Raw genomic sequence first — 25,017 nt, 5'->3', positions numbered from 1 at the left:
AGAACTACAAATCCCGGAGCGCTGCGCGCGGCTTCCGCGCCGCCACGCCCCTGGGCTGGGCTCCGGCTCTCCTCCCCACCCTTGCAAAGCTGCGCTGGCCGCCCGTGGAGGGGAGGCTGCTGAGCGAGGGCAGGAGGTGGGTGCGGCGCGGCCGGGGTCGCGGGGCGCAGAGACAGCCGGTGAGGGGACGCGGGCCCACCTGGCACCTGTCCTACTATGAGAGGTCATCTTACCTACCTTAGCCTCGCCATTCTCATCTGTGCAATGGGGATGGCAACGCCAGAGGCTGCGGGGGAGGGGGCGATAATTGGGGAGAGGGGGCGGAGCTGGTGGAAGGAGTCTGATGGATGGGGAAGGTTGGAAAAGCCCGGATAAAGAGGGTCGACACCGTGGGAGGAGTCTGGTGGGTGGGGCAAGGAGGGGCGGAGTCTCTAGGTGAGGAGGAGAACTCGGGTGAGGTCGGAGAAGCGGGTGGCCAGGGCTGGGGAGTGAGTGCTGAAAAAGCCGATAAAGCAAGCCTAGGTTAGACTGGTTGGAATGGGCCAAAAAGCACTGGAGAAGGAGGGCCAGAGACACAAAGATGGAAAGGATCCTTCACGGCCTTGGAAAGCCCAGGGTCGGCCGCGCGCTAATATGGTTTGGGTACCGGGGTACCCGAGTGGGCAAACACCCGTGGATGCACAGAACACGTTCCTTCCCTTGTGATAGAAATAAAGAGACCATCCCTGAACTCAGTGCGTCACACACATGATCTCATTCAACTCTTATACACTGTAGAGGCATCACCGTATCTGCTTCCAGGAGTAGGGAGAAGTGAACTAACTTGCCCAAAACTACTCAGGACTCCCGACTCTAAATGCCCTGCTTTATTTCCTGCAGTTCAAGGAGGCAGAGGTTTAATCTGGAGTGGATGGCAGGAAAGAAACAAGTTTAGATGTCTCGCCCTATGCAGGTTGTGTGACAGGACCAGCTTCAACCCTTCTGAATGCCAGCCTGTAAGGCAACCCTCCTATGGACAGTGTGAGGATGAAATGAGGAGATGCATTTGAATTATATAAATTATAATGGTTGTGAGGAGCAGAAAGGTCATAAGGAAGAGAGTGGTTGAAATAGAGTGCTTGTGCCTGAGGAAAACCACAAGATGAAGCCTGAGAGTAAGCTGAGAGGATGAAAGAAAAATCTGGAAAGGGATGGGGGATGGTGGTGGTTGTTGGGAGTGTGCAAGAGGTAAGAGAATACTCTGCTGTGCCGATGGGCAAATCAGGTTGCCAGGTGAGGTGGCTTCCCTCCTCCAGCTCACCTTTCCCTGTGCTGTGCCTACTGGGCAGCTCCTTGCAGGATCCATATGTATCCCCTGAGTGTAGATGGCACCTTTTCCCACTACAGTGTGGGTTGTGGGGTAATGGAGCAACCTGTAGGCTTCTTAGAGATATGAACTGGGCAAAACAGGGCTGAAGATACAGCTGTTGGGTGTGGGGAGGCCAGGAAGGGGAGGTGAAGGGTAGTGCTCCCATACAGTCCCCAGGGCTGTGAGCCAGTTTTTATCTTGGTGGATTGGGGTTGGGGGGGGCAGTCTCATCTGGTTTTACTGGGAAACACATTACTCACTCTGAGTATTGTCACCCTTAAAATCTACCCGGCCATATTCAATCTATCTCCTACACGGTGGGAATTCCTACATTTACTTTCAGGTGGTCACCTGGGCCTTGCCATAGATCCCAAATTGAAACTTGAAGAAAGTATTTTAAAATAAAAATATTTTAAAATTCGGGAGATGTTAATAACTGCCCCCCCCCCATTGGTAGGTGTAGTCTGGGGTGAGGAAAATGGATCTGACTAAGCAGGGGAAGAAATTTCTTCCCCTTCCCCTACTCTGCTTCAGGAGATAACAGAGAGGGGAGATCCCAGCCCCGACAGGATGGCCAGGCACCCATCTACTCAGTAAAGCAGGCTTTGGTAAGGGGTGAAAATAAAATGCTCTGGAAATGTAGAGAAGGAAGGAAGGAATTCCGGCTGAAGGGCCTGGTAGATGAATGGGATTTTTCCTTCAAAGTGCAGGCAGAAGGGATGGCAGGTACCAAACTGCAGAGCTAAGAGAGGGCCGGCATGGTTGGTCTCTAAAGTACGGGTAATAATAGGATCTGCTTCATCTATGAACTCAACAGACGTAAAGTGCCTAGCATAGGAATAACTGCTCAAAAATGTCAGCCGTTATCATTACTGCTGAAGTTACAGTCACCATCTATCCAGGAATTGGCCCAGGCCCACACAGCTAGTGAAGTGGCAGAGCCTGATTCAAACACAGGCCCGGGTGATGCCAAACCCCTCCAGTTCTTTTTGCCCATCCTCATCTCTGAGGCCCAGAATGGGCCCCTCTTGGTCAACGTTCTCGGTGAGCTGTAACAGGAGTTTCTTTCTTGCCGTAGTAGCAGAGACCCTGGGTTTGGGAGGAGGCAGGGGAAGCAAGGCCTGGACAGCCATCTTCTCCCTGCCTGGATCCCAGCACAGAGACAGGCAGGCCTCTCGTTGTGCTTTCTGTGAGTGGTGGTTCTATGGAGAGAGACCACTCAGGTTTAAATTCTACCTCCTCCCCAACTGTGGGCTCTTTTAGCTTCGCCCTAGTTCGCTACCTCATCCTCCAAAGCACAGCAGTACGTGGAGAGGAGAATGACCAGATTATAATGCTTCTTGGGAGTAGTAATAACAAACCTGTTTATTGAATCTGGCTATTTATTGGGGTCCGGCACTGTGGCTGGAATTTTACATCTGTAGTCCTATGAGGGGAGCATTCTTTTCTTCCCCCTTTCAAAATAAATATATTTTTAGAATTTTCAAGGCTACAGAAAAGTTTAAAGAGTGGCCTTTCACTTAGCTGCACCAATTCACCCTTCGCTGATTGTGCTTTTACACACACACACACACACACACACACACCTTTTTGCTGAACTACGTAAAAGTTACAGATGTCTTGATACCTGTCCCCTAAATTCTTCAGCATGTGTCCTAATTACAGAATTCTCTGACATGACCATAATACCATTCTCATACCTGAGAAAATTTGAAAGAAGTCAATATTATCTAATAAACAGTGGGTACTCAAATTTCTTCAACTGCCAAAATATATCTTATGTAGTTTTTTTTACCAGATGCTGTCAAGATTCATGTGTCATATTTAGTTCTATCTCTTTAAGCATCTCATTTAATCTAGAAAGCCTCCTCAACCTATGTAAATTTGTGTTTGATTCTTTTATCAATGATCAGATTCGGGATTTTTTTTCTTTCTCACAATGCTGTGTACTTACTGCATCACATCAGAAAGCGTATGGTATCAGGGTTCTTCTGTCCATGAATGCTGAATTTGATTGTTGGTTAAGGTCACAACTGCCTGATCTCTCCATCTCTGTAATTTTCGAGACTGTCGAAATTGTGTGTTCTCTGTACCTCTCACTACATCCATTGATGATCCTTGCCCGAATTGCAACACTGAGGGTTGCAAAATGGTGATTTTCTAATTATGCCATTCTTTCTGTATTTATTGGCTGGTATTCTTTGTTACAGAATAATTTTTTCTTTTTTTTTTTATTAAAGATTTTTATTTATTTATTTATTTGACATAGAGACAGCCAGTGAGAGAGGGAACACAAGCAGGGGGAGTGGGAGAGGAAGAAGCAGGCTCCCGGTGGAAGAGCCTGATGTGGGGCTCGATCCCAGAACGCTGGGATCACGCCCTGAGCTGAAGGCAGACACTTAACGACTGTGCTACCCAGGAGCCCCTAGAATAATTTTTTCCTCTGTGTTTGTGTCTTTCTCACTCTCCTCTCCCTGTCTTTTTTCTTTTTGGGGTGACATAGACTCATGATTTTTTTTTTTTAATTCAGTGTGTAATATAGCCCATTATCATCTTCAATCTTTTTTGGTACTCAGATTATTCCAAAGTTGGCCAAGGAGAGTCCCTTCAGGGCAGCTCCTGTGTCGTGTTGTGTTTTGTTTTAATTGAGACATAAATCACATATAATGATTTGATATATGTATATATTGTGAAATTATTACCATGATAAGTTTAGTTACCATCCACCACAACACGTAGTTACAAAAATAGTGGGTTTTTTTCTTTTGATGAGAACTTTTAAGATCTCCTGTGTTCTTCTGACAGGATCTCATTAATCTTTGATTGCTTCTTTGCCATCTGGCAAGAGCTGTCCCAGGCTTGCCTTGCACTTTTTCTGTCAAAGTCCTGGAATCATTGATTTCCCCAGGAAACCCTGGTTTCTTTTTGTAGGAGATAACATTTAGAAACCAAGATCTGGGGCCAGGTGTGCTCATTGCTACTGGAATCATTTCTGGGCTCTTTGAGCAGAGCTAAGAATTGATGAACGGATGAATGGGCAGGTAGAGAAATAATTATCGGTAGATTTACTGTTGTTGCATGTGGTCCTCACTGTGTAGAAGGAATAGATTGCATGGCAAGTAGTGTCATTATAGAAGCCCAGTGGGCAGTACTGTAGGAAATTGCACAGAAAGTTCATGCCTATGCCAGGACTCCATGAATGTACAGACTATTGGCTAAAACCTCTGTGGCTGGGTTCAGTCTCTTGCTCAAGACCCAGATTAGAGAAGAACCCGGGCTGCCTCCAAAGGACTGGTTCTCTGAAGAATGTCCAAGCCCAGAACCTCCTCCAGGTCATGACTCAGAAGTCAAGGATGTATATGAAGCCCTGGGCCAGGGATTTATTTTCTCTGCATTGGTGAAATAAAAATAATGTGATCTGTCCTGCCAGGATCTCAGAGTTATTGTTGTAAGGAGATAGACATATGTATGTGTGTGTGTATAATTGCTAATCAGTCTTTTCAACACACGTATTACAAAGTTCCTTCTCTTTTTTTATTGTTTTAATACCACAGTTTGAAATGTCACTGCGTTATAGTCCTTTTTAATGCATTACTAGTAGTTACTAGTTATCTTAACTAGCATTTAAGGTAGTTACTCTTTGAAATATTCTTTCAGGTTATCACTCGTCAATTCTATCAAAGTTAAGATTTCAGTCTTTCTTTTCTTTTATTTAAATTCAAATAATTAGCATATAATGTGTTATTGGTTTCAGAGGTACAGGTCTGTGATTCATCAGTCTTATATAATACCCAGTGCTCATTACATCACGTGCTCTCCTTACTGCCCATCACCCAGTTACCCCACCCTCCCCTTCCCTCCAGCAACCCTCAGTTTAAGAGTCTCTTATGGTTTGTCCCCCTCTCTGATTTCATCTTGTTTTATTTTTTTCTCTCTTCCCTATGATCCTCTCTTTTGTTTCTTAAAACACGAGTGAGATAATATGATAATTGTCTTTCTGTGATTGACTTATTTCGCTTAGCATAATACCCTCTAGTTCCATCCATGTCGTTGCAAACGGCAAGATTTCATTTTTTGATGGCTGAGTAGTATTCCATTGTGTATATATACCATATCTTCTTTATCCATTCATGTGTCGATGAACATCTGGGCTCTTTCCATAGTTTGGCTATTGTGGACATTGCTGCTATAAACATTGGGGTGCAGGCCCCTTTGGATCACTACATTTGTATCTTTGGGGTAAATACCTAGGAGTACAATTGCTGATTGTAGGGTAGCTCTATTTTCAACTTTTTGAGGAACCTCCATACAGTTTTCCAGAGTGGTTGTTAATCTTTTTTTTTTTTAATCCTTGGAAAAAAATACTATTGGGATTTGGATAAGGATAACATAACAACTGTAGTTAATTTTAGAACAACTTTAAGATATTTCATCTCCGAAGAATTACAGGTATCTTTTCAAACCCTATTTATGCTTCCTAATAAAATATTACGGCTTGTATTACTGGAGGGAGCACAGGCTCTGGAGAGAGACCTCCTTTGGAATTCTAGCTCTGCTACCCACAGCTGTGTGATCTTAAGCAGCTATCCTCACTACTCGGTGCTTCAGTTTTATAACCGTAAAAATTGGGGTGATACTCATACCTACCTCACAGCATCAGTTTGGTATTTTAACAAAACCATCTCTAGAAAAATGCCTCACGTAGCTCAGGGCATGTGCTCGGTTCTCAGGAAATGTTGCTTCTCCACGCCCTGGTCTTTATGTAGGTCAGAATCAAATTGAGATGGCAAGTGTAAGATAACCTGGTAAGAGGTAGGAAGGGCACAAGTGCCAGATCTCTCCATGGCCTTTATTCACAGCACGGACTTTGCCGTTAGACAGGCCTAGACTTGGATCCTGGCCCTGTCACTGTTCGGGTCAAGTTCCCTCCCTCTTAGAGCCTGAGGTTCTCGTCTGTAAAGTGGAGATAATACTTCCCTTGAAGGAGCAGTACGGGGCTTAAATGAGCTAATATGTGTAGCACAGCTAGAGGGGGTATGGTACTCAGCGAGCATTAGCTGTGTCCTTCATGAGCCCCTGCAGGGACAGGTGGGTGCCAGGACAGAGTTTTAAAGTAGGACTCTAGAGCCATGTTGGCTGCCCTGCCTTACAGGACATCTGCTCTCAAAGAATTCTATTTTCTGTGTCACAGAAATGTAGAGGTTGCACCCGGGTGATTTTCAGGCCCCAGACTGGAATTGCCCTTCACACGGCACCAGGCGGGGACTCAGGAGGCCCTCCCATTTGGGCCACAGACCTATTTCAGGGAGGACAGAATTCCAGCAGCAACTGCAAGTCCCTAGGTCCCCTGGCCTTCCCACCCCAGTCAGATGGTCCGACGATCAGCAGGGCATAATTTCCTGGTCTGACACTAGTCTTTTTTTTTTTTTTTTCCAAAAGGGAAATAGGGCTGATCTTTTTCTTGGTTCTTTTCAAGTCGAAAGGCAGACTTGGAAAGTCTCCTGCTTCCGAAAAAATTACTCATTCCGAAGCAGTGGTATGATTTCTTTTATCTGTTTCCTGGTTCAGTTTGCATTCTCATCCATCTTTTTTTTTTTTTTTAAGATTTTATTTATTTATTTGAGAGAGAGGGAGCACAGCAGGGGGTAGGCGCAGAGGGAGAAGGAGAAGCAGACTCCCTGCTGAGCGGGGAGTCCTATGCAGGGCTCCACCGCAGGACCCTGGGATCCTGACCTGAGCTGAAGGCAGAAGCTTAACTGACTGAGCCATCCAGGCGCCCCTCTCATCCTTCTTTTCTAATGTGGCTTTGAAAAACCTGGCTTTTGTGTTCCACAGTTTGTCATTAGACATCATCTGCTGCTGTTGAAATAAGAGGGGTTGGGTCTCTCAGTGGACTTGCCCTGTGTCAGCCATGGAGGCGCTCTGGGCCATCCTTGGGTCCTGTCCCCATGTCCTTTGATGGGAATGGGCAGAGCCCAGGCTGGCAGCGGACTAGCCAACCCAAGGACCCTACCATCTGGTCTGGACAGAGAATAGGGAGTGTGCATCTCTCACTCACGTTGAGACCCCGTGGCAGGAAGGAGGAATGATCAGAAGCATTGGACCCACACACAACTGGATTCAGATCCCAGCTCCTCCAATGACTCTTAAACTTTCTGAGCCTCATCTGTCAAACGGAGGTAACAGTCTCTATCTCACAGGATGCTTGCGACGACATCAAATGAGAGAATGCATGTCCAGCATTTAACACAATAGTATCATCGTCTATACTTTTCTATGTATTTTTATTACAAATAAAATGCTCCCAAGTGTGAAATGAAGTTCCTAAAGTAGTGAGAGCAGGAGATGTGCACTCAGTAAGTGGTAGCCATCCTGCCAAGCAAGCCACAGGGCAGCGTTCCTAAGGCTGCTTTGCAGAGTCTCAAACTTGTTTGAAGCTAGTACAGCCTTTTGTCACTATTACAAGTCTTTGCAGCCTGAGTGGGCCAAGGATGGGTTCTCCGCGAGCTGGCCGTGTGTCCTGAGCAAGTCACCAGTCTCTCCGAGTCCCGCTTTGATATATGCCAAATGGAGAATGATGCTTACTTTTAGCGTTGCTATAAGAATTTTTAAAGCTGGTGAGTGTAAAGGCCTTGGATGTAGTTAAACACTCAGTAAATGTTCATTCCTTCTCTGTCTCAGTCCATCCCTGCTGCCTACCCCTCCCCCATCACCATGTCACCAGCACCCACTGTGTGCTAGGCAGTGCCCCTGCAGGGACGTGAGATGTGTCATTGCTCTCAAGGAGATCACAACCTGGGCTGTGGTTTTCAAAAATATTTTTTATCACAACCCCCAGTATGAAGATACACTTTATATCACCATCCAGTTCATACACAAACAAACTGAAACAAAAGTTTCCCAACAGTATATGTAGCTGGTCACAACCCACTGTATGATTTCATGACATAATCAGTCTCTTGATTCTCTTTCCAGTTTATGAAGTCATTTACATTGAGTAAAATTCACCCTTTTGAGGTCTACAGTTAAATTAATTTTTAGAACCTTTTTTTTTTTTTTAAATAGGCTCCATGCCCACATGGAGCTTGAACTCACTGAATTTTTAGAACCTTTATAACAGTCATCTGACTACCCCCACATCAAGACACAGACTCTTTCCATCACTCTAAAATATCCCCTCATGCCTCTTTGTAGCCAGTTTCTTCCCCAGTCCAGGCTGGAGCAATCACAGCTCTTGATTGCTGTCTTTACAGTTTTGCCTTTTTCAGAACGTTACGTAAGTAGGATCACCTACCGTGTAACCTTTTGAGGCTGGCTTCTTTTACTTCACATAACGCTTTTGAGACGCTTCTGTTGCGGCATATGTCTGGAGCTAATCCCTTTGTGTTCCTGAGACAGTCCATCGTATGGTTGTACCACAGTTTGTTTACCATTTCCATTTCAGTTGTTTCCAGATTTGGGCAATTATGAATAGAGCTGCTAGACTTATCCAGGGGCAGGTTCTTGCATGGACCTATGTCTTCATTTCTCTGGGCACATAACTAGGAGTGGGATGGCTGGGTCATGTGGAAACCACATGTCAAACTGCCTTCCACAGTTCTTGTACCATGTCGCCCTCTCACCAGCAACACATGTGCGTGTCCATCGCTCTGTGTAGTCAGAAGTATTTGGTGTTGTTACGTTTTTTATTGGAGCCATTTTAATAGGCTTATAATGGTATCTAATTGTGGCGTTAATTTTCATGTCTCTCTTGATTACTGCTTTTGAGCCTTTTTCATGTGATTATTTGTCATCTATATATCTTCTTTGGTGAAATATTTGTTCAGATCGTCTGCCTGTTTTTTCATTGGGTTGTCAGTTTTCTCCTGAGATTTGAGAGTTCTTTATATGTTCTGGTCAACAGTCCTTTATCAGATCTATGTTCCGCAAATATTTTCTCCCAGTTCATCTTATTTCCATTTTCTTAACAGTGTCTTTTGAAATGAAAATTTTCCTTTGGATGAAGTCTAGTTTGTCAATTTTTTTTTATGGTTTGTGCCTTTTGGGTCCCAGCCAAGAAATCTTTGCCTAACTCAAAGTCACAAAGATTTTCTCCTGGAAGTTTTAAAGTTTTCAAAAGATCTTACATTTAGGTCCATGATCTGTTTGGAGTTAATTTTTCCTACATGGTCTAAGAATGTGGGTCGAGGTTCTTTTTTTGCATGTGGATGTCCAGTGATCTGCATCTTGTTAAAGCGAGGGAGGAGGGCCATGTTCATAACGTGATGGGTTGGTGGGCACCGCCAGGGGCACTGTGCAAAGGGCCAGGAAGCCCCAAGAGGAGAGCTCCTGGGGACAGCCTTACAGAGGCAGTGACTCACAGGTGGGGCCGTAAAGGTTGACAGCAGAGAAGGTGGAGAAGGGTGGTGTAGGGAGAGCAAAGGCAGGGCAGGTGACAGTGTGAGGATGTGTGCAGGGGTGTCTGGAGTGCCCAAGCATAGAATGGGGGGGGGGGGCTGGAGGTGAGCCTGGAAGGGGAAGGTGGTATGGGCAGGTAGTGCTTCAGGAAGACCAAAATGGAAGGTGGACAGAAAGAAGGCAGGGCACCAGATGAGGATGGAAGGAAAGTGGCAGCGAGGCCAGAGCTCTGGGAGTAGCTTTAGGGATGGGGTTCGAGGAGAAAAAGATAATTTTTAGGGATGAAAAGTCAGAGCTGCCTCCCAGGTCTTGGGCTCAGGCATTTGGGTGGCCAAGAAGAGTTCACTGTGGGTCTGGGGGAAGAGAAATTCTGCATTAGGCCTTCTGGTACCCATGGGACATCCAGGGGGAGATGTCCAGGAGACCGCTAAGTGCACCCAGGGGGCTGTAGCTCAGTGAGGATGGTCCATCCCCACCTGAGCACAAAGCAGACTCAGGAAGCTTCTCAGTGCCCCGCAGGTGGCCAGTTCTGTCTTCACGTGTGATTGTGCCTTCTGCACCGGGGCCTGTGCACGTGTGATGGTGGACACGATGGTTCTGCCCCTAGAGAATAGGCGCTTGGAGGAGCTCTGTGACTTGTGGGCATGGGGAGAATACCACAGAGAGCACCCTAGCCTGGGGGCGGGGTGGTCAGGAGACCTGGCATCTACCCAGCCTCCCCCCCAATCTGCCGGCGCAACCCTCTCCCCAGATGATGACAGGATGGCAGGTGCTCTGCTGCTTTTGCAAGCAGAGAAAGAGGAGTTTGGGTGTCCACCCAAGAGCCTCCAGATATGCCCTCTGGCTCCTGACTGTCTCCCCCACCCCCAGTGCTCTGAGCTCTTCAGCACTGACGTACAGAGGAGATACGGGGTCTGTGGCCCACAGAACCATCAGCAAAGACAGCCCAGCCTCTCTGACGCCTGAGTCTGCTCTTCCCATAGAGCTGAGCCACTTCGCAGAGGCTGGGCCTTAAGGAGAAAGAGAGACTGAAAACTAAAATATGCAAATTACCTTCTAGAAAGAAAGGAAGATTCTGGAATGAGGAAGGGGTGGCCCTGGGTCCTGGGTCCGTCTCCTGCCTGGGCCTTCTGGAGAGCGAACTGACCAGACTCAGCCCTGAGCCAAACATCTCCCCCGCAGCTGCACGTCTCCACACAGCAGCCACCCCTCCCTCAGCCCCTCGCCACACCTCTTCTGTTGGACTTCCCCACCGTCTCTCAGCCCATCTGCTCCAGGCTTCTGCTGCCGATTTTGCAACTTCATCATGGCTTGTTCCTCTTCAGGCACTCCAGATGGTTGATGCCTTTCTGCAATATCAAGGTGCCCCGTGAGATGGGGAAGGAATCATGAGGCGACCCCCCAGACAGTTGGGTGGGGCAGGTCTGTCTGCCAGCATGGCCTCGTCTTCTGGCAAGAGTCTCCATCCTCTGCAGTAAGGGGGTCTTAGTGCGGCCAGCCTCAGAAGGCAGGCATGGTGAGGGTGAGAAGTCCTCTGACCTCTTCGCCACCCTTGCTGGGTGACTTTGGGGGTGGTCCTGCCTCAGACCTCTGTTTTCCCATCTGGACAGTAAGGATGCCAGGATTCATTTCTGACCTACTTCCACAGCTGTTGGTCCGTCCCCCTTGTCACTGCACCCTCACTACTTCTTGTCTTGGTGTCCTCGCCAGCTGGGCTCTTCTCGAGGGCAGCCAGGGGCCATGTCTTCTCTGTGCCCCTCGGGCCCAGCATCAGGGAAGGATTGCTTAATCTGTTCCACAGGTGGGATCTTGGGAAAGTATCATGTAGGAAGCTGAGAGGGGACATCCCCTGCTTTCGAGAACCTTAAAGAGAAGTTAGACTCCAAGACTTCAGGTCGAAGGAGACTCACCAGCCTTAGACGCTGGAGGCTTTGTTAAAGATCTGGCAAAGGGTGCTCAGTGCCGAGCCCCACATTTGCACTGAAACGTAAAGGTTTCAGAGGAGGCAGGCTGCCCTCATGATGGGAAAGGGCGGGCCACCAGGAGCCGAGTGCATCTTACAGCGAGGTTACAGGAGGATGAGAGTCCAAGAAAGGGTGTCAGAGCCCAGAGGGCCGAGTGGCCCGTTGTAAGCCTGGGAGATAGATGGAAATGGCACTAATCATAGCTAGTCATCATAAATGCCTTGAGATAGAAAAATAATAAGAAGGCATCATTGGTACAGCAGGAAGAGTGCTGGGCTTGAAGACAGCAATCTCAGAGCATTTGCTAGGTACTTAGAATGTACCAGTATTTGGCTAGCAAGCATTTACATATTTTTCTCTCTCATATAAAGGGACCTGGGTTTGAATCCTGGCATGGCCCTTCACGTCTCTCGGCGTGGGGAATGAATCCTGACAGTGTTCCTCGTCTGCATGATAGGGACAGATGGTGGTATCATCTATGTCAAAAGTTGTATGACCATTACATAAACAAATATGTGTAAGAGCAGGTGACAGAGCATCCAATCCCAGCACATTTTTTTTTCATTCCTTAGAACAGTGGTTCTCTGTCTTAACATTTAGAATCACCAAGGGTGCTTTTAAAAAAAATACCAATGCTGGAATATTAAAGACCAATTACAACCATCTCTGGAGGGTAGGACCCACGCTTTGTTTTTTCTTTTCCTTTTTTTTTTTTAAACTCCCTAGTGAACCTGATATGCTTTAGACAGTGTGGCAATTATCAACCATCCATTTGTTCAATATTAATTCATTCCAACCTCTAGGACTGTAGGCTTGATCTACAATGAGGAGTTGAGAGCTATGCATACACAGATGTTAGGGACTGAATGCTTGTGTCCCCCCAAGCTCCTGTGTTGAAATCCTCATCCCCACTGTGATGGTATGAGGAGGTAGGACATTTGGGAGGTGATTAGGCTATGAGGGTTGAGCCCTCATGAACAGGATTAATGCCTTTATTAAAGAGACTCCAGAGAGCTCGCTTGCCCCTTCTGTTACATTAGGACACAGTGAGAAGATGGCCCTTACCAGACACCAAATCTGCCTACACCTTAATCTTGGGCTTTCCAGTGTCCAGAACTGAGAGATAAATGCTTAAGCCATCCGGTCTATGGTATTCTTTTATACCAGCCCCAACAGACTAAGACCCCAGATAGGGTTGGGTAATTTCTCACTTTTCTCCCTGCCCAGGACTACTTTCCAGCACCCCAGCGTCCTGCCATGTCTGACCCCATCACCCTGAACGTTGGGGGGAAGCTCTATACGACCTCACTGGCAACCTTGACCAGCTTCCCCGACTCCATGCTGGGCGCCATGTTCAGTGGGAAGATGCCCACCAAGAGGGACAGCCAGGGCAACTGCTTCATTGACCGCGACGGCAAAGTGTTCCGCTACATCCTCAACTTCCTGCGGACCTCCCACTTGGACTTGCCTGAGGACTTCCAGGAGATGGGCCTGCTCCGAAGGGAGGCTGACTTCTACCAGGTGCAGCCCCTGATTGAGGCACTGCAGGAGAAGGAGGTGGAGCTTTCCAAGGCCGAGAAGAATGCCATGCTCAACATCACCCTGAACCAGCGTGTGCAAACAGTCCACTTCACCGTGCGGGAGGCACCTCAGATCTACAGCCTCTCCTCCTCCAGCATGGAGGTCTTCAACGCCAACATCTTCAGTACTTCTTGCCTCTTCCTCAAGCTCCTGGGCTCCAAGCTCTTCTACTGCTCCAATGGCAATCTCTCCTCCATCACCAGCCACTTGCAGGACCCCAACCACCTGACTCTGGACTGGGTGGCGAATGTGGAGGGCCTGCCAGAGGAGGAGTACACGAAGCAGAACCTCAAGAGGCTCTGGGTGGTGCCGGCCAACAAGCAGATCAACAGCTTCCAGGTCTTCGTGGAAGAGGTGCTGAAAATCGCTCTGAGTGACGGCTTCTGCATCGATTCTTCTCACCCACACGCTGTGGATTTTATGAACAATAAGATTATTCGATTAATACGGTACAGGTAAAAGGACCCCAGCAGCACTGGAGGGGGGGCTCCCAAGAAGCTCCATGTCAGCCACGATCTTGGAGAGTGTCTCGCCAGTGGTGGGAGGCAGGGCGCTACACTAATCTATTAACCGCGTAGCAGGACTTGATTCCCCCCACAATGCAGTCTCCCTATAGGAATCCATGTGTCCTCTCAACAGAGCCACCTTTTTCCTTGCCACTTTGAGCTAGAGATGGGCAGTTTGTCACGACAGGTGAAGTGTCTGCCGGTGTGTCTGAAAGGCCACAGGAGGGCTTCCTGGCTACAGAGGAATGGCGGGTTCTTCACAGGCACTGGCTCTCTCTGTACCACCAGGCAGTAGCCCTCTGTGAAGGGAGCCCCCAGTGGAGGGGAAGGGTGCAAACAGGAGGCTCCGCTCAGTTCTCCAGGAGTAGAGTCACCAGAGAGTCCCACCCTGCCTGCTCCTCTGTCCCGAGGAAGCAGCCGGGACTTGGACTTGTTCGCCCAGAGGCAGCCATGTTTGGCCGGCTTGGAAGTGCAGTAGGACTTCAGAGCAGCGTTTTTGGCTCCCACTGTGGCGGGGAGAGATCTAAGCTGTGGCACGGCCAAGAGGAGCGAGTGTCCAAGCAAGGTTCAGAAGATGGGGATATCCCTCTTGACTGGGCCAAATGTAGACAGTTGGGGATTTCTCACTTCAGAAATGAGCTGCTGTCCCTATGAAGATTTTAGAGTATCTGGAGCCGGTGCGGTGAAAGGCATTTCACAATGGGGACCGTTTTGTGACTTTTGTAATCCTTTTCCCCAAGAATTTGAAGTATCATTGAAACAGGTCATTTTAAACAAATAATATTATGGACTCTCAGGGTTTGGAAAATAATCCAGTGGTCGCTTTGTCCTCCCCGGCCCCCAGCACACCCCAGCCCATTCGGGGCAGAGTGCCTCTCCCACGCATCTTCAAGTAATCCCATATCCCTGCTTGCATACTTCCAGCAACGGGAAGCTCGTCATGCCCAGGGCAGTCCCTGCCAGGGTTGGCCAGTGCTGGCTGTTAAAAAGCCCTTCCTTACATCAAACCAAAATCTGTCCTTCCACTCCCATTTTCTAGTCTTGGTTCTAAACCTTCCTTCTCACCCAAATATTTACTTTCTCTTTCAAAATAGTCACCCTTATTAAGAAGCCAGACACTTACCCTAACAATATTATTACTTGGCATTAGGATTCCCCCTGGGATTTGTCTTCAGAACCGGGGTCACCGCCCTGCCATCCCTTGTAAATCAGCCCCATTTTTTGATGGCTTTGCTTTGTTTGTGACCCTCATTCCACCTACCTTCTCACCAGCCATGGCTCTGCATAGCTTTTGATCACCTCCTGTTGAAGGATGAAAATTTGCCACCCCAAGAAAGTGTTGCCAGAGGAAGGAGACCAGGGGCTCACAGGGCAGTGTGCAGCAAGGAGTCTGGGACTGGGCTGAACCATAGCACTGCTCTTGGAGGAAGTGTCCAGTCCCTACAACACTGCTCTGAAAGAAGTGACCTTCCCCTGTGGTACTGTTTCTGGTCATAACCAGCCTGTGGACCTCCTTGGGGGAAGGTCCAGGGCAAGACACACCAAGCCACCACTTCCCAGGAGGTGAGGAACAGTGCAGGCCTCAAAACTGCACATTATGATCCATCCCTGGAGTATGGCCTTGGAAGTCCCACAGTCTTCCCCATTGGGCAGAGGCCTTCAGACAAAACCAGGGAAGCCTAGTGACACAGTCCCCCACAGGAGATGGGCTGAGGAAGGTACTTCCCGTAGTTACACCCTGGGAGTAGGGAGCCAGTATGCTGGGCTGTGGGCAAGGCTGCCTCTGTTAGGGAATAAAAGCCTTTTCCCCCAGGAGTCCCCAGTGGGACCCAGGCCAAGGCCAAGAAGGTCACTCAGGAGAACCCAGGTCAGAACAGACAGCAGAAACTGTGACAACAAAACAGTTGAAGGAAGAAATCTTGTAAATCACCGCTGCCCTTTCTTCCTCCATAAAAAGTCTCTCTCTCCATCTTTTCGGTGCTTCTTAATTCACGCAGCTTGACGTTAGAGAAAGTAAAGAATCTGTGAAGCCACTAATGTGCTGTGTGACTTTGTGCAAGTCACTCACCTCACTGAGCCACCTCCATTTCTGCGTCTGTGAAATGGGCATAACAGTAATACGTAACCCTACCTACCTCACAGGGCTGTTGTGAGGATCAAACAAAATAACGTATGTGAGACTACAGTGTACATGATAAATGGTGTTGCTATTTCGTGTCTGCTTCTAAGGGGGAAAAACCCCTGGCCTTGGAATCAAGCTGACCTGAATGAGTTCTGGCTTCCATCGCCTGCTGTGTGACCTGGGACCAGTCACCGGGCCACTCTGATTTGTTTCCTCCTGGGGTAACAACCCCACCTCCCAGTGTTATGAGACTTCCATGAGCTGGTGGCTGTGGCAATTCCTAGCGAGGCCTGGCACCTAGGAACTCCGTAAATGCTTGCTCCTTCGGGACGTAATCGTGATGCGCCGCCGTGCCAGGAGCACCCCGAGAGCACAACTCAGCAGGCCTGCCTAGAGCATTTGGTGTGTGGGCCCTGAGGATGCGAACGGCCACAAATAAGTTCAGTCTGGAAAAGGCTTAGAGAACCACAGATGTGCTGTGGGAACTTGGGGAAAGCGAGCTCAGTTCTCACAAAGGGCCTGATGGAAGGCCAAGTTGGGCCTTTAAGTGTAGGTTGGGTTGGGACAGAGCTAAGCGGGTACCATGGGCCCAGGAAACAGCAGAGAGCCAGGAGGCAGGCAGGAAGGGGGAGCCCTCACATGGGGCTCCAGCACGGGGGGAGCGACAGGTGGTGCATCCAGCACCCTCGCCGTGCACGCCTCTCTGGCGAGTGCAGCGTCTGCCCAGCCAAGCCGAGACGGAACACAGAGTGGTACAGGTAGACCGTCCCGGGGGGCCAGGGAGCTGGGGCGAGCGTGCCCTGGGAGGCAGGGGCATGCACCTTGTGAGCCCTTCCCTGCCCTAAACAAGATCTCATGGTCATCAGCCATCTCAAGCAGACTGTTCAGCCTTGTGCACAGCAAGAGCTCTGCCCCAACTGAAGGGCAACTGCAGGCACACGGGAACTTGTCAGCTCTCTTTTCCTGCCCCAGGCATGGTGCCAAGCATGCAGAGGGACGGTCAGAAAGGGTGCTGGAGGGAACCCTAAGGCCCCTTGGTGTTACCAGTTCCTGAGGCCAGCCACCACATAGGGCCTCTGCATACTTGAAGGCCACCTCAGGCACTGTTTCCTGTGAACTTCCTGTGACCTCACACACTCAGAACCACCCAAAGCCCTTTGCCCTTCTATGAAGGGCAAGCCTTGTGTCTCTCTGTTCTGCCTTCAGGCCAGAGCTCCCTGTGCAGAGGTGGCCATGGTGCCCGCTTTCCCCCACATACACCCCAGTGCCCAGCACAGCCTCAGAGACCAGGGTGCAATCACTCTGCTTTGTAAACAGATGTATGATCTCAAACCTAGCACTTTTGTAACTGCCCCTTGGTTCACCCCAAACGTCCAGCTTTCTTTCACAAAGCATTGCTAAAACCGGCTACTATGATTAGGGGCTGGGCCAAGGTCAGCCTGAGACCAGTTTCTCAGCTCACATATCTCAATAACTAGCCCACCCCTTTCCTGACAGCCTGAGTCTGCCTGGGTGTGTGTGTTGGACAGGGGGCAGGGGGGGTGACACAGGGATGATGGGGGCAGTTGGCAGAGAAAGGACACCCTGTGATTATCTTGCAGAACTAAACCACCTCAGTGACCAGCCCATCAAAAGGAAGGACTGGGCTTTTTTTCCAGGTCCTGTGGGGTCCCGGCTCTACCTAGACAGCCCCGTGACCTCAGTCTCCTTCAGAACCTTCAGGACAGTGTGGCACCAAGCAGAGAACCGTGGAGACACTCTGATGCCATGTTCACCCCCGTCTGGGGCACAGGGACCGAGGGAGCCCTGAGGAGAAAAGGCGGCCTATGGAAGCCAGAGGTTCACTGAGCAACCCATAGCACCCAGAACCCCATCCGACACGAAAGACAACAAGCCTTGTGGTGCCGCTTTCTGGCTCTGATTTCTGGGCAGGAAGTGCATGCCCAGCCAGATGTGTCTGACCCTCACTTAGCCTGGTCCTATTTCCTGCCAACTTCCCTGGCCCTCCACCCCAATATACAAAGCATTTCAAAGCTTTTGTCAACATTTCCCATCTAGCTGGCAGCCCTAGAGTGTTCTAGTCCATTCTCACGCCAGGTCCCTCCCCAAAGCCTAGGTTCCCTTTTACTGAGGTTTTGGGTAAAGGCCCAGTTGAGTCACATTGGAAATCCTCTAAGATGCTGCCAGCTAAAGACAAAGGTTAATGTGTTGTGACATGGGTATTCCCTCCCCAGCCCCAATTAGTTCACTTTATAAATCCCATATTGGGTTTGCTTAATAAACACCCTTTTGTTTGGTGCCTCATAGGTTCCCAAGCTCCTTCACATCCATAGTGTCCTTTCACAGGATTCTGGAATGAATACGCCGTGCCCTTGCACACCTCTGCCCGAGCTGCCCTTTCCTGCCCTGACTTCGCAGCAAGCACCTGCTCATCCTTCGGCGCTCTGCGGAAGCCTTGCCTCCTTGGCTCACCGCGCAGAGTCAGCCCCCACCCCCCTTCGTACCGCCCTATATCGGGTGAGGACTTTCGCCATCACACTGCAGCTGGTCACAGTCAGCATTGGGCTGCTGAGTATGTATCCGCCAGCCCCCAGAGAAAAGCCCTGATTGGTAGCGCTGGCCAATTTCCATGGTGCAAATACTCTCGCTGTAGTCGATTTCAAGTTACCAAAGTGATGTCACTGATCATGAGGAAAAAGAAGCACACAGTGGGCTCTGGAGAGCTACAGGGAGCCTGCCCCAGCAAGAACCCCGTGCTTGGGAGGGCAGGGGCTCTGTCTCGCTCTTCGTATCGCCAGTGCCCAGCACACAGAAGGTGCTCGATAGATGTTTGAAAGACCTCTGCCACCTGCAAATTAAGACATTCTTACCCTGTGATGTCCTCTCTTGCTCAAACTCCCTCTTGCTCCAAAGTCTTGCTCAAACTTTTCCTATAGCATGAGAAAAAATCCAAAGTTCCTAGCCCTTTACAGACAGGCTTCAACCTATGTAAAGAGCATAGATTCTGCAGTCAGACTGCCTGGACTCAAATCCTGACTTTGCCGCTTAATGGCTATGTAACCTTGGGCAAGTTCCTCAACCTCTCTGTTTCCTTGTCTGTAAAGTGGAGGTCATAATGCTCACCTCATAGTGTTGTTACAAGGGATCAATGAGAAATACATCTATAGCTTTTTGAGCAGTGCCTGGAGTAAAGTGTATACTTAACTATAATACTTATTACCCTTATCATCATCATTATCATCATCTTCATCGTCACTTTCTGTCCTCATCTTTTCTTTCTGTCTTACCTGCCCAATCTCTCAGTGTCCCCTGCATAATACACATGGATTTCCATCTCCTGATCTTTGCCTAACCCACTCCCACTGCTTGGACTGTCCCACCCTCTCCTCTCCAGTGACCCAAACCCTGCCCAGCCACAGTGGACACCATTCTCACCCTCCACCACCCTCCCACTGAGCTCTCCCTCCTCTAGTCTTCAGGTGCCCTTCTGGTTGGCATCTCCATGGACGTGAGAATTGGATCATCACGTGTTCTGTTTATTCATATACTCGGTTAAGCACCCGCCACATTCCAAACCCAGGGCGGGGCTCAGGGAAATCAAAGATGAACCCAAACATTCCCCCCCCCATGGGGAGTACAGTGGGAGAAAGACAAGTAAACATATCCCAGTACCGTGGGCAGTGCTAAGGCAGACCGGACCACAATGGGATGGCAACACAACTACCCAGTGTACACACCACTTGCCGGGGCACAGAGCACTCTGCTTCCTTTTTCTCACTTCACCCTCACAGCACACTCTCAGAGAAGCAGCATAGGAGGAGCTATTTTCAAAGACAAGGAAACCGAAGTACAGAGAGGAAATGACTGTCCTGTGACCACACTGAGTGTAAGTATGTGCCCGGCGCATAGTAGGCCCTTGGCTATTGAATTAAATGTCGTTTAATTCAAGTTAAGTGGCCAAGTTGAGGAGAGAACCCAGTCCGAATCCTCATTCAGGATTATTTCTACTCAACTGTGAGGCCAAGAACAGAATCGGGTTTCCGAGTGCCAGGACTCTGATCCAGGCTTTTCCAGCAATGTTCTAGGTGACCGTGGGCAAATCCCTTCACTGTCCTGGCCTGGAAGCTTTCTTGGCAAAATGCAGCAAGGTGAAGTTCAGCTCTACCAGCTAGCCATCTCTTCTAGGCGAAGCTGGATAGAAAAATGATCCTCTTAGCTCTGGAACTATGTGAGCAGAGACCACAAGTCCCCTGATGGGGCTCTCAAAGGGGCTTCAGGCATGGAACTGGCCCCGCATGTCTTCTCCTAGCCTTTCATCCTGTGAATGTGCTACTCAGTGATGGAGCAATCCTGGGATTTTTGTACTTTACAGTGCAAAATAACAGACTCTACTAAGTGCTGCTGGGACTAAACCCACCAGGGAAAGTGAAGTCACTTGGATGGCATGTCACACCTACTGGCACTCCCCTGCGTGGAGTCTGAAAGCTTTTGAGGGTGAGCCTCATTCCCCTGAAATGTGGTACCCCCACCTCCTTCGAAGAAGAAGTGGGTTAGACAGGCTGAGGGCCCATCATCACTCCCGAGCAGAGACACGGGCTCCCTTACAGAGAAGCCCATCCGATCGTGACATCCGTTGTCTATTTTTTGGCATAGAACCTGAGAGTGGAGTGCTAGAAGCAGACGTGACCGACCATGAAAGGCAAAGAGGAAAGAACTGGCCTGTAGTCAGGCAGACCAGTCCAGATCCTGGCTGTGCCACGTGACCCTGGCAAGCACCATCATCTCTCTGTCTCAATGACTTCATCTACCAAGCGGGGATAAAAATACCTGTATTACCTACCTGATGGGGTGCTTATAAGGACTAAGCGAGAAAATGCATGGACTGTGCCTGGTTCCCTCTTCTTTCCTTCCTCTCCATACTGCTTGCTCTCCACACTGGACAGCGCTCTCCTAAAGCAGGGACCACCTCGCACACCCCATGTACACACCCTCAGCCTTCAGCACACTGCCTCCAAGGGGAGCTCCTCAGTTCATGTTTGCTGAATGAGTGAGTGAACTCCACTGCTTTCCCCATGACGAGACAGGTCCAGCGTTGTGGAGGCCCTTGTCCCAGTTACATTGCCAGGGAGGACCCCAGAACACCTGATTCCCAGCCCTCTCTCTATACGCTGCCTTGTGCACGCATGTTTAGCAAAACCCTCTTTGCACCCCAGACTCTTTCTTCTTTCAACCTCTTGGTTGGTGAGTAACAGCGTCGGAACCAGACCCCAGGATCTGTTGGGCTCCAAAGCCATGAGCTCATTTCACAAGGTCCACCAAAATCTCGAGTGGGGTGTAAGCAGCCTTTTAGATCTGTTTCTCAGCCATGGGTTTGGTTAGTGTGGCAAGTGGTGAGCCTCGTTGGGATGATGCCTCACCACCCTACTTCCCTGCATAAATCTGACATTGAACAACGGCCAAAATCTGAGGCTGAAGGCCAAATGACCTTGCCTGCTCTCCTTCGGCAGATCCTTGCTGCCAAAAGCAAAGAAAAAGGACATACTCTCTTTCATCATTTCGAAGACATATTTTTTCAAATTCCAGAATCCCTGAAACCAGGAAGGGACTTGACAATAGATAATATCTTACAATTATAATTGGCAGCATTTATTCTTATGTGGTGGAACATAAAATAAATTCGTGTCTTGAAACTGTCTTAGATAAAGTGAGATCCAACCTGAGCTGCCCAGGCCAGTGTCACTGCAGGTCTGTGCAATGTTTCTTTCCCTGGGCTATTTGGAGCTTGGAGTCTCACTTTCCTCTGAGCTCTGCCCCTGGCACCCTCCAATAGGGAAAGTGGCCAGGGCCACAAAGCTGGTCAGTGGCAGGGCTGGGTCAGCTTCCTGTGCGCTGGACCTGCTCCTGCCCACCTCCCTCCCCAGTGCCCAGCACAGGGCCCCCTCTCTCGATGACCAAGAAATACGACTGACAACAATAAGGGCTAACGTTATTGAGCTAGCAACAGTCCAAGTATTTTACTGTTATGAGTATTTCTAATCCTCACCAGAGCCCTGTGAGGTAAGAACAATTTTTGATCTCCGTTTTACAGGTGAGTGTTATGGGATGAACTGTATCTCCCCCAAAATGCACGTGTTGAAGTTTTAACCCCCAGTCCCTAAGAATGTAGCTGTATTTGGAGAGTCTTCAAAGAGGTAATTAAGTTAAATGAGGTAGGGTGAACTCTAAGCCAACACGACTTGTATCTTTATAAGGAGAGGAAATCTGGACACAGACAGACACAGGAGGGAAGACCCAGTGAAGACACAAAGGAGAAGTCTGTCACTTGCAAGCCAAGAAGGAAGGCCTCAGAAGAAGACCACCCTCGCCAACACCTTAACTTTGGACTTCTAGCCTCCAGAGCTGTGAGAAAATACACCTGTGTTGTTAAGCTACCCAGCCTGTGGTACTTTGGGAGGGCACCCTGGCTGACTAGTCCAGTGAGGAAGTGGAGGCACGGAGACGTCAAACAACCAGGAAGAGCCTGAAGGGGGGTTTGTAGGCGATTGGCTCCACAACCCATGCTCTGAACCCAGCCTGGCCAGCCTGGATGTGCTCCTGGCGACCCCTCTGTCTCCGATTCCTCCAACTGAGTATGGTGAGTACCACCAGCATGGGCCTGGGGCAGAGATGAGAAGATGGACCACAATGGTGGGGTCGAAAATAGAAAATACACACACACAGCCCTTGTTTCCAGGGTTCTTGTCTCCTAGAGTACTGTTCTTCCGTCTCTTCACATTGCCTTGAAATTACACAGTCAGATGCTCAACTCTGGAATGCATCCTGTCATTAAAAATCCAGTGCCAAGTAACAACTACCACAGGCCAGGCACCATCAGGAGTGTTACCTGCATGATCTTACTTAATCTTAACAACAGTCTGAGAGCTCATTAGCATAACACCCATTTACAAGTGAAGACACTGAGGCCCACAGAGATTAAATGGCCCAAAGGAATACAGGCAGAAAGTGGCAGAGCTAAGATTTGAGACCAAGTCTACCCGACACAGAGGCTCGGAGCCACCGAGTCACACACTTCCACGGGGTTCTACTCACAGGGAAGATGAGAATACAATGTGACTACTGCTCCCTGGGGTTGTGCAGCCCCCAGCCCTATAAGCCTCCCCTGTTCCCAACCTCGTTTCTAAGGGTGTAGATACCATTTCCTAAGGCCTGGGGGCACAGATCTGAGCCTGTTTTCCTGGCTGACAGTACCCACTGGGGAAAGAGAGTCAGGGAAACAAATGATTTCTACCCAGTGAGATTCCTGCTCTGTTAGAAAGAGAGAGAGGAGCGGAGTAAGGGAGAGCTAAGAGAGCCAGGGACCACACTGGGAGAGGAAGTAGAGGCTGAAATGCCTCCCCAAGGAGGACATCCTTGTGATGGGTATTGAAGGATGAGTAGAAGTTTCATAGGCAGACAAGGCAAGGAAGGGCATTTTAGCCATGATGGACATCATGGGCAAATAATAATAATAATAAAATAATAAAATAATAATAATAATATCGATCAAGCACGCATTAGGTATCAGGCACGATGCTGGACACCGTACTTGCATTATCTCATTCAGTCCTCTCAACAACCTATGCAGTGGGTACTACAACCAGTTTTACAGATAACAAAACTGGGGTTCAGGGAGGGTGATTAACCTGCTCAAAGCCATACAGCTGGGAAGTGGTAGGACCAGGATTCCTACCCTGATGTGCTGTCTCAAAAGCCTGTGTTCTCATCACTGCCATGCTGCTCTATTTGTACAGAAGCCTGGAGCTGAAAATTAATAAAAGAACTTTAATGTTTCCCTATTATTTCTCTGATTTTTCCAACTGTGATTAATGGTAATCAGCTCTTTCTCTGGCCTTTTCTGACCAGATGGTGGGGGCACTTTCACATCCAGGGACACAGTGGACTCAAATTTGGCAGGGAGATGGGGCAGGATGGGGGAGTGAGATAGCGTAGAGCTTGTTTGTTCAGAAGCTTCTAGGGCCTTGTGAAATGTTCAGTATTTTTTGCTTTGCCTTAAAGAAAACCCAGACAAACTAGAAAACATTTCCTCTCTAAAGGCCCCACCATTTTAAGAAAAGGGAGGAAGATCCATTTAGTGAATTCCATCCAAGTTGATTTGGTGCCCTGCTGGCCAGAGGCCCCAGCTCAAGTTTTGAGTGTTTTGTTCTGCTGTTTTTGAGGACTGGGTCAGCAAAATACAACCCAGGATTGTTTGTCTGTTTTTCCCTGTTGTCTCATGACTCCCAGACAAGACTTGCCAAAACTCACTCTCCCACCAGCACTCTCAAAGAGGTCGTTTTGGGGATGAAATGTAAGACAGAATTAAGAAAGGCTCAAAGATGCAGGAAGGCGCTTCCAAACTTTTCACGCACAGACAGGGTAGTTGTGTATTAGAGAGAGCAGAGCTGGGAGTCAGGAGTCCTGGGGGCTAGCCTTGGCTCTTTCTCTCACTTGTTTTGTGATGTGGACAAGTCCCTTGGCCTCTCTGGACTTGTTTCCTTGTGTGTGAAATAGTGGGGTCAGTTACTCATTCAACAAACACAAAGGACCTTCCACATACAGGCACTATGCCGAGGGTTGGAGATACCAAGGCATGAGATGGGGTGCCTAATTCAGGAGAGCTCCCAGTGCAGGGCTGGGAGTAACTAGTAAAGGGAACAAAGAGGAAAGAGGGGCAGCCTCCCTCCCTGGCTGGTGGGGTCAGGGACACAATATCTGGGCTGGACATTAAAGGGCAGGTAGAGCTTGCCAGAGCCAGAAATTGGGGAAAGGTATTCTGGCAGAGCCCAGGCTCAGTGACTGGAAAGAGCAAGCCCACCTCTGAAACAGAGGCACTAGATGCGGAGGACGGCAGGGGCTGGGAATGGTTGAGGGTCTGGGCAGACTACCTGACTTCAAGTCCTGGCTCTACCACTTGCTGGCTATGTGACCTGCAGCAAAGTAGTCCACCTCTCTGAGCCTAATTTCCTCATCAGACAACTGGGGATAATAATTACACTCACCCTATAGAATTCTGTAAGGATCAGAGGAGTCAATGCACATAAACACTTAGAACAACACCTA

The 25,017-nt window shown here is 49.0% G+C and overlaps 1 protein-coding gene across 2 annotated transcripts; it reads left to right on the top strand.

The window, feature by feature from the left end:
* The first annotated feature begins 76 nt into the window (after window positions 1-76).
* KCTD21 (potassium channel tetramerization domain containing 21) lies at window positions 77-15,974 on the top strand. 2 transcript variants are annotated; one of them, XM_008707386.2, is made up of 2 exons: window positions 77-136; window positions 12,937-15,974. In XM_008707386.2, the coding sequence occupies exon 2, from the start codon at window positions 12,967-12,969 to the stop codon at window positions 13,747-13,749; it is 783 nt and encodes a 260-aa protein (XP_008705608.1). In that variant the 5' UTR covers window positions 77-136; window positions 12,937-12,966; the 3' UTR covers window positions 13,750-15,974. The 2 variants fall into 2 exon arrangements, with proteins under 2 accessions (XP_008705608.1, XP_008705607.1); XM_008707385.2 differs by lacking the exon at window positions 77-136 and adding an exon at window positions 10,795-11,107.
* Window positions 15,975-25,017: the final 9,043 nt, after the last annotated feature.

This window comes from Ursus maritimus, unplaced genomic scaffold, assembly GCF_017311325.1.
Source record: "Ursus maritimus isolate PB19 unplaced genomic scaffold, ASM1731132v1 scaffold_16, whole genome shotgun sequence".
Classification (NCBI taxonomy): domain Eukaryota; kingdom Metazoa; phylum Chordata; class Mammalia; order Carnivora; family Ursidae; genus Ursus; species Ursus maritimus.
The sequence above is the reverse complement of the archived record's forward strand: the minus strand, read 5'-3'. Positions and strand labels throughout refer to the sequence as shown.

Excerpts from the sequence above, each read along its gene's own strand:
- KCTD21 (XM_008707385.2), top strand. The coding sequence starts at position 11,087 with ATGCCTTTCTGCAATATCAAG. Across the intron at positions 11,108-12,936 it reads TGCCTTTCTGCAATATCAAG|GACTACTTTCCAGCACCCCA; the intron begins GTGCCCCGTGAG and ends CTCCCTGCCCAG.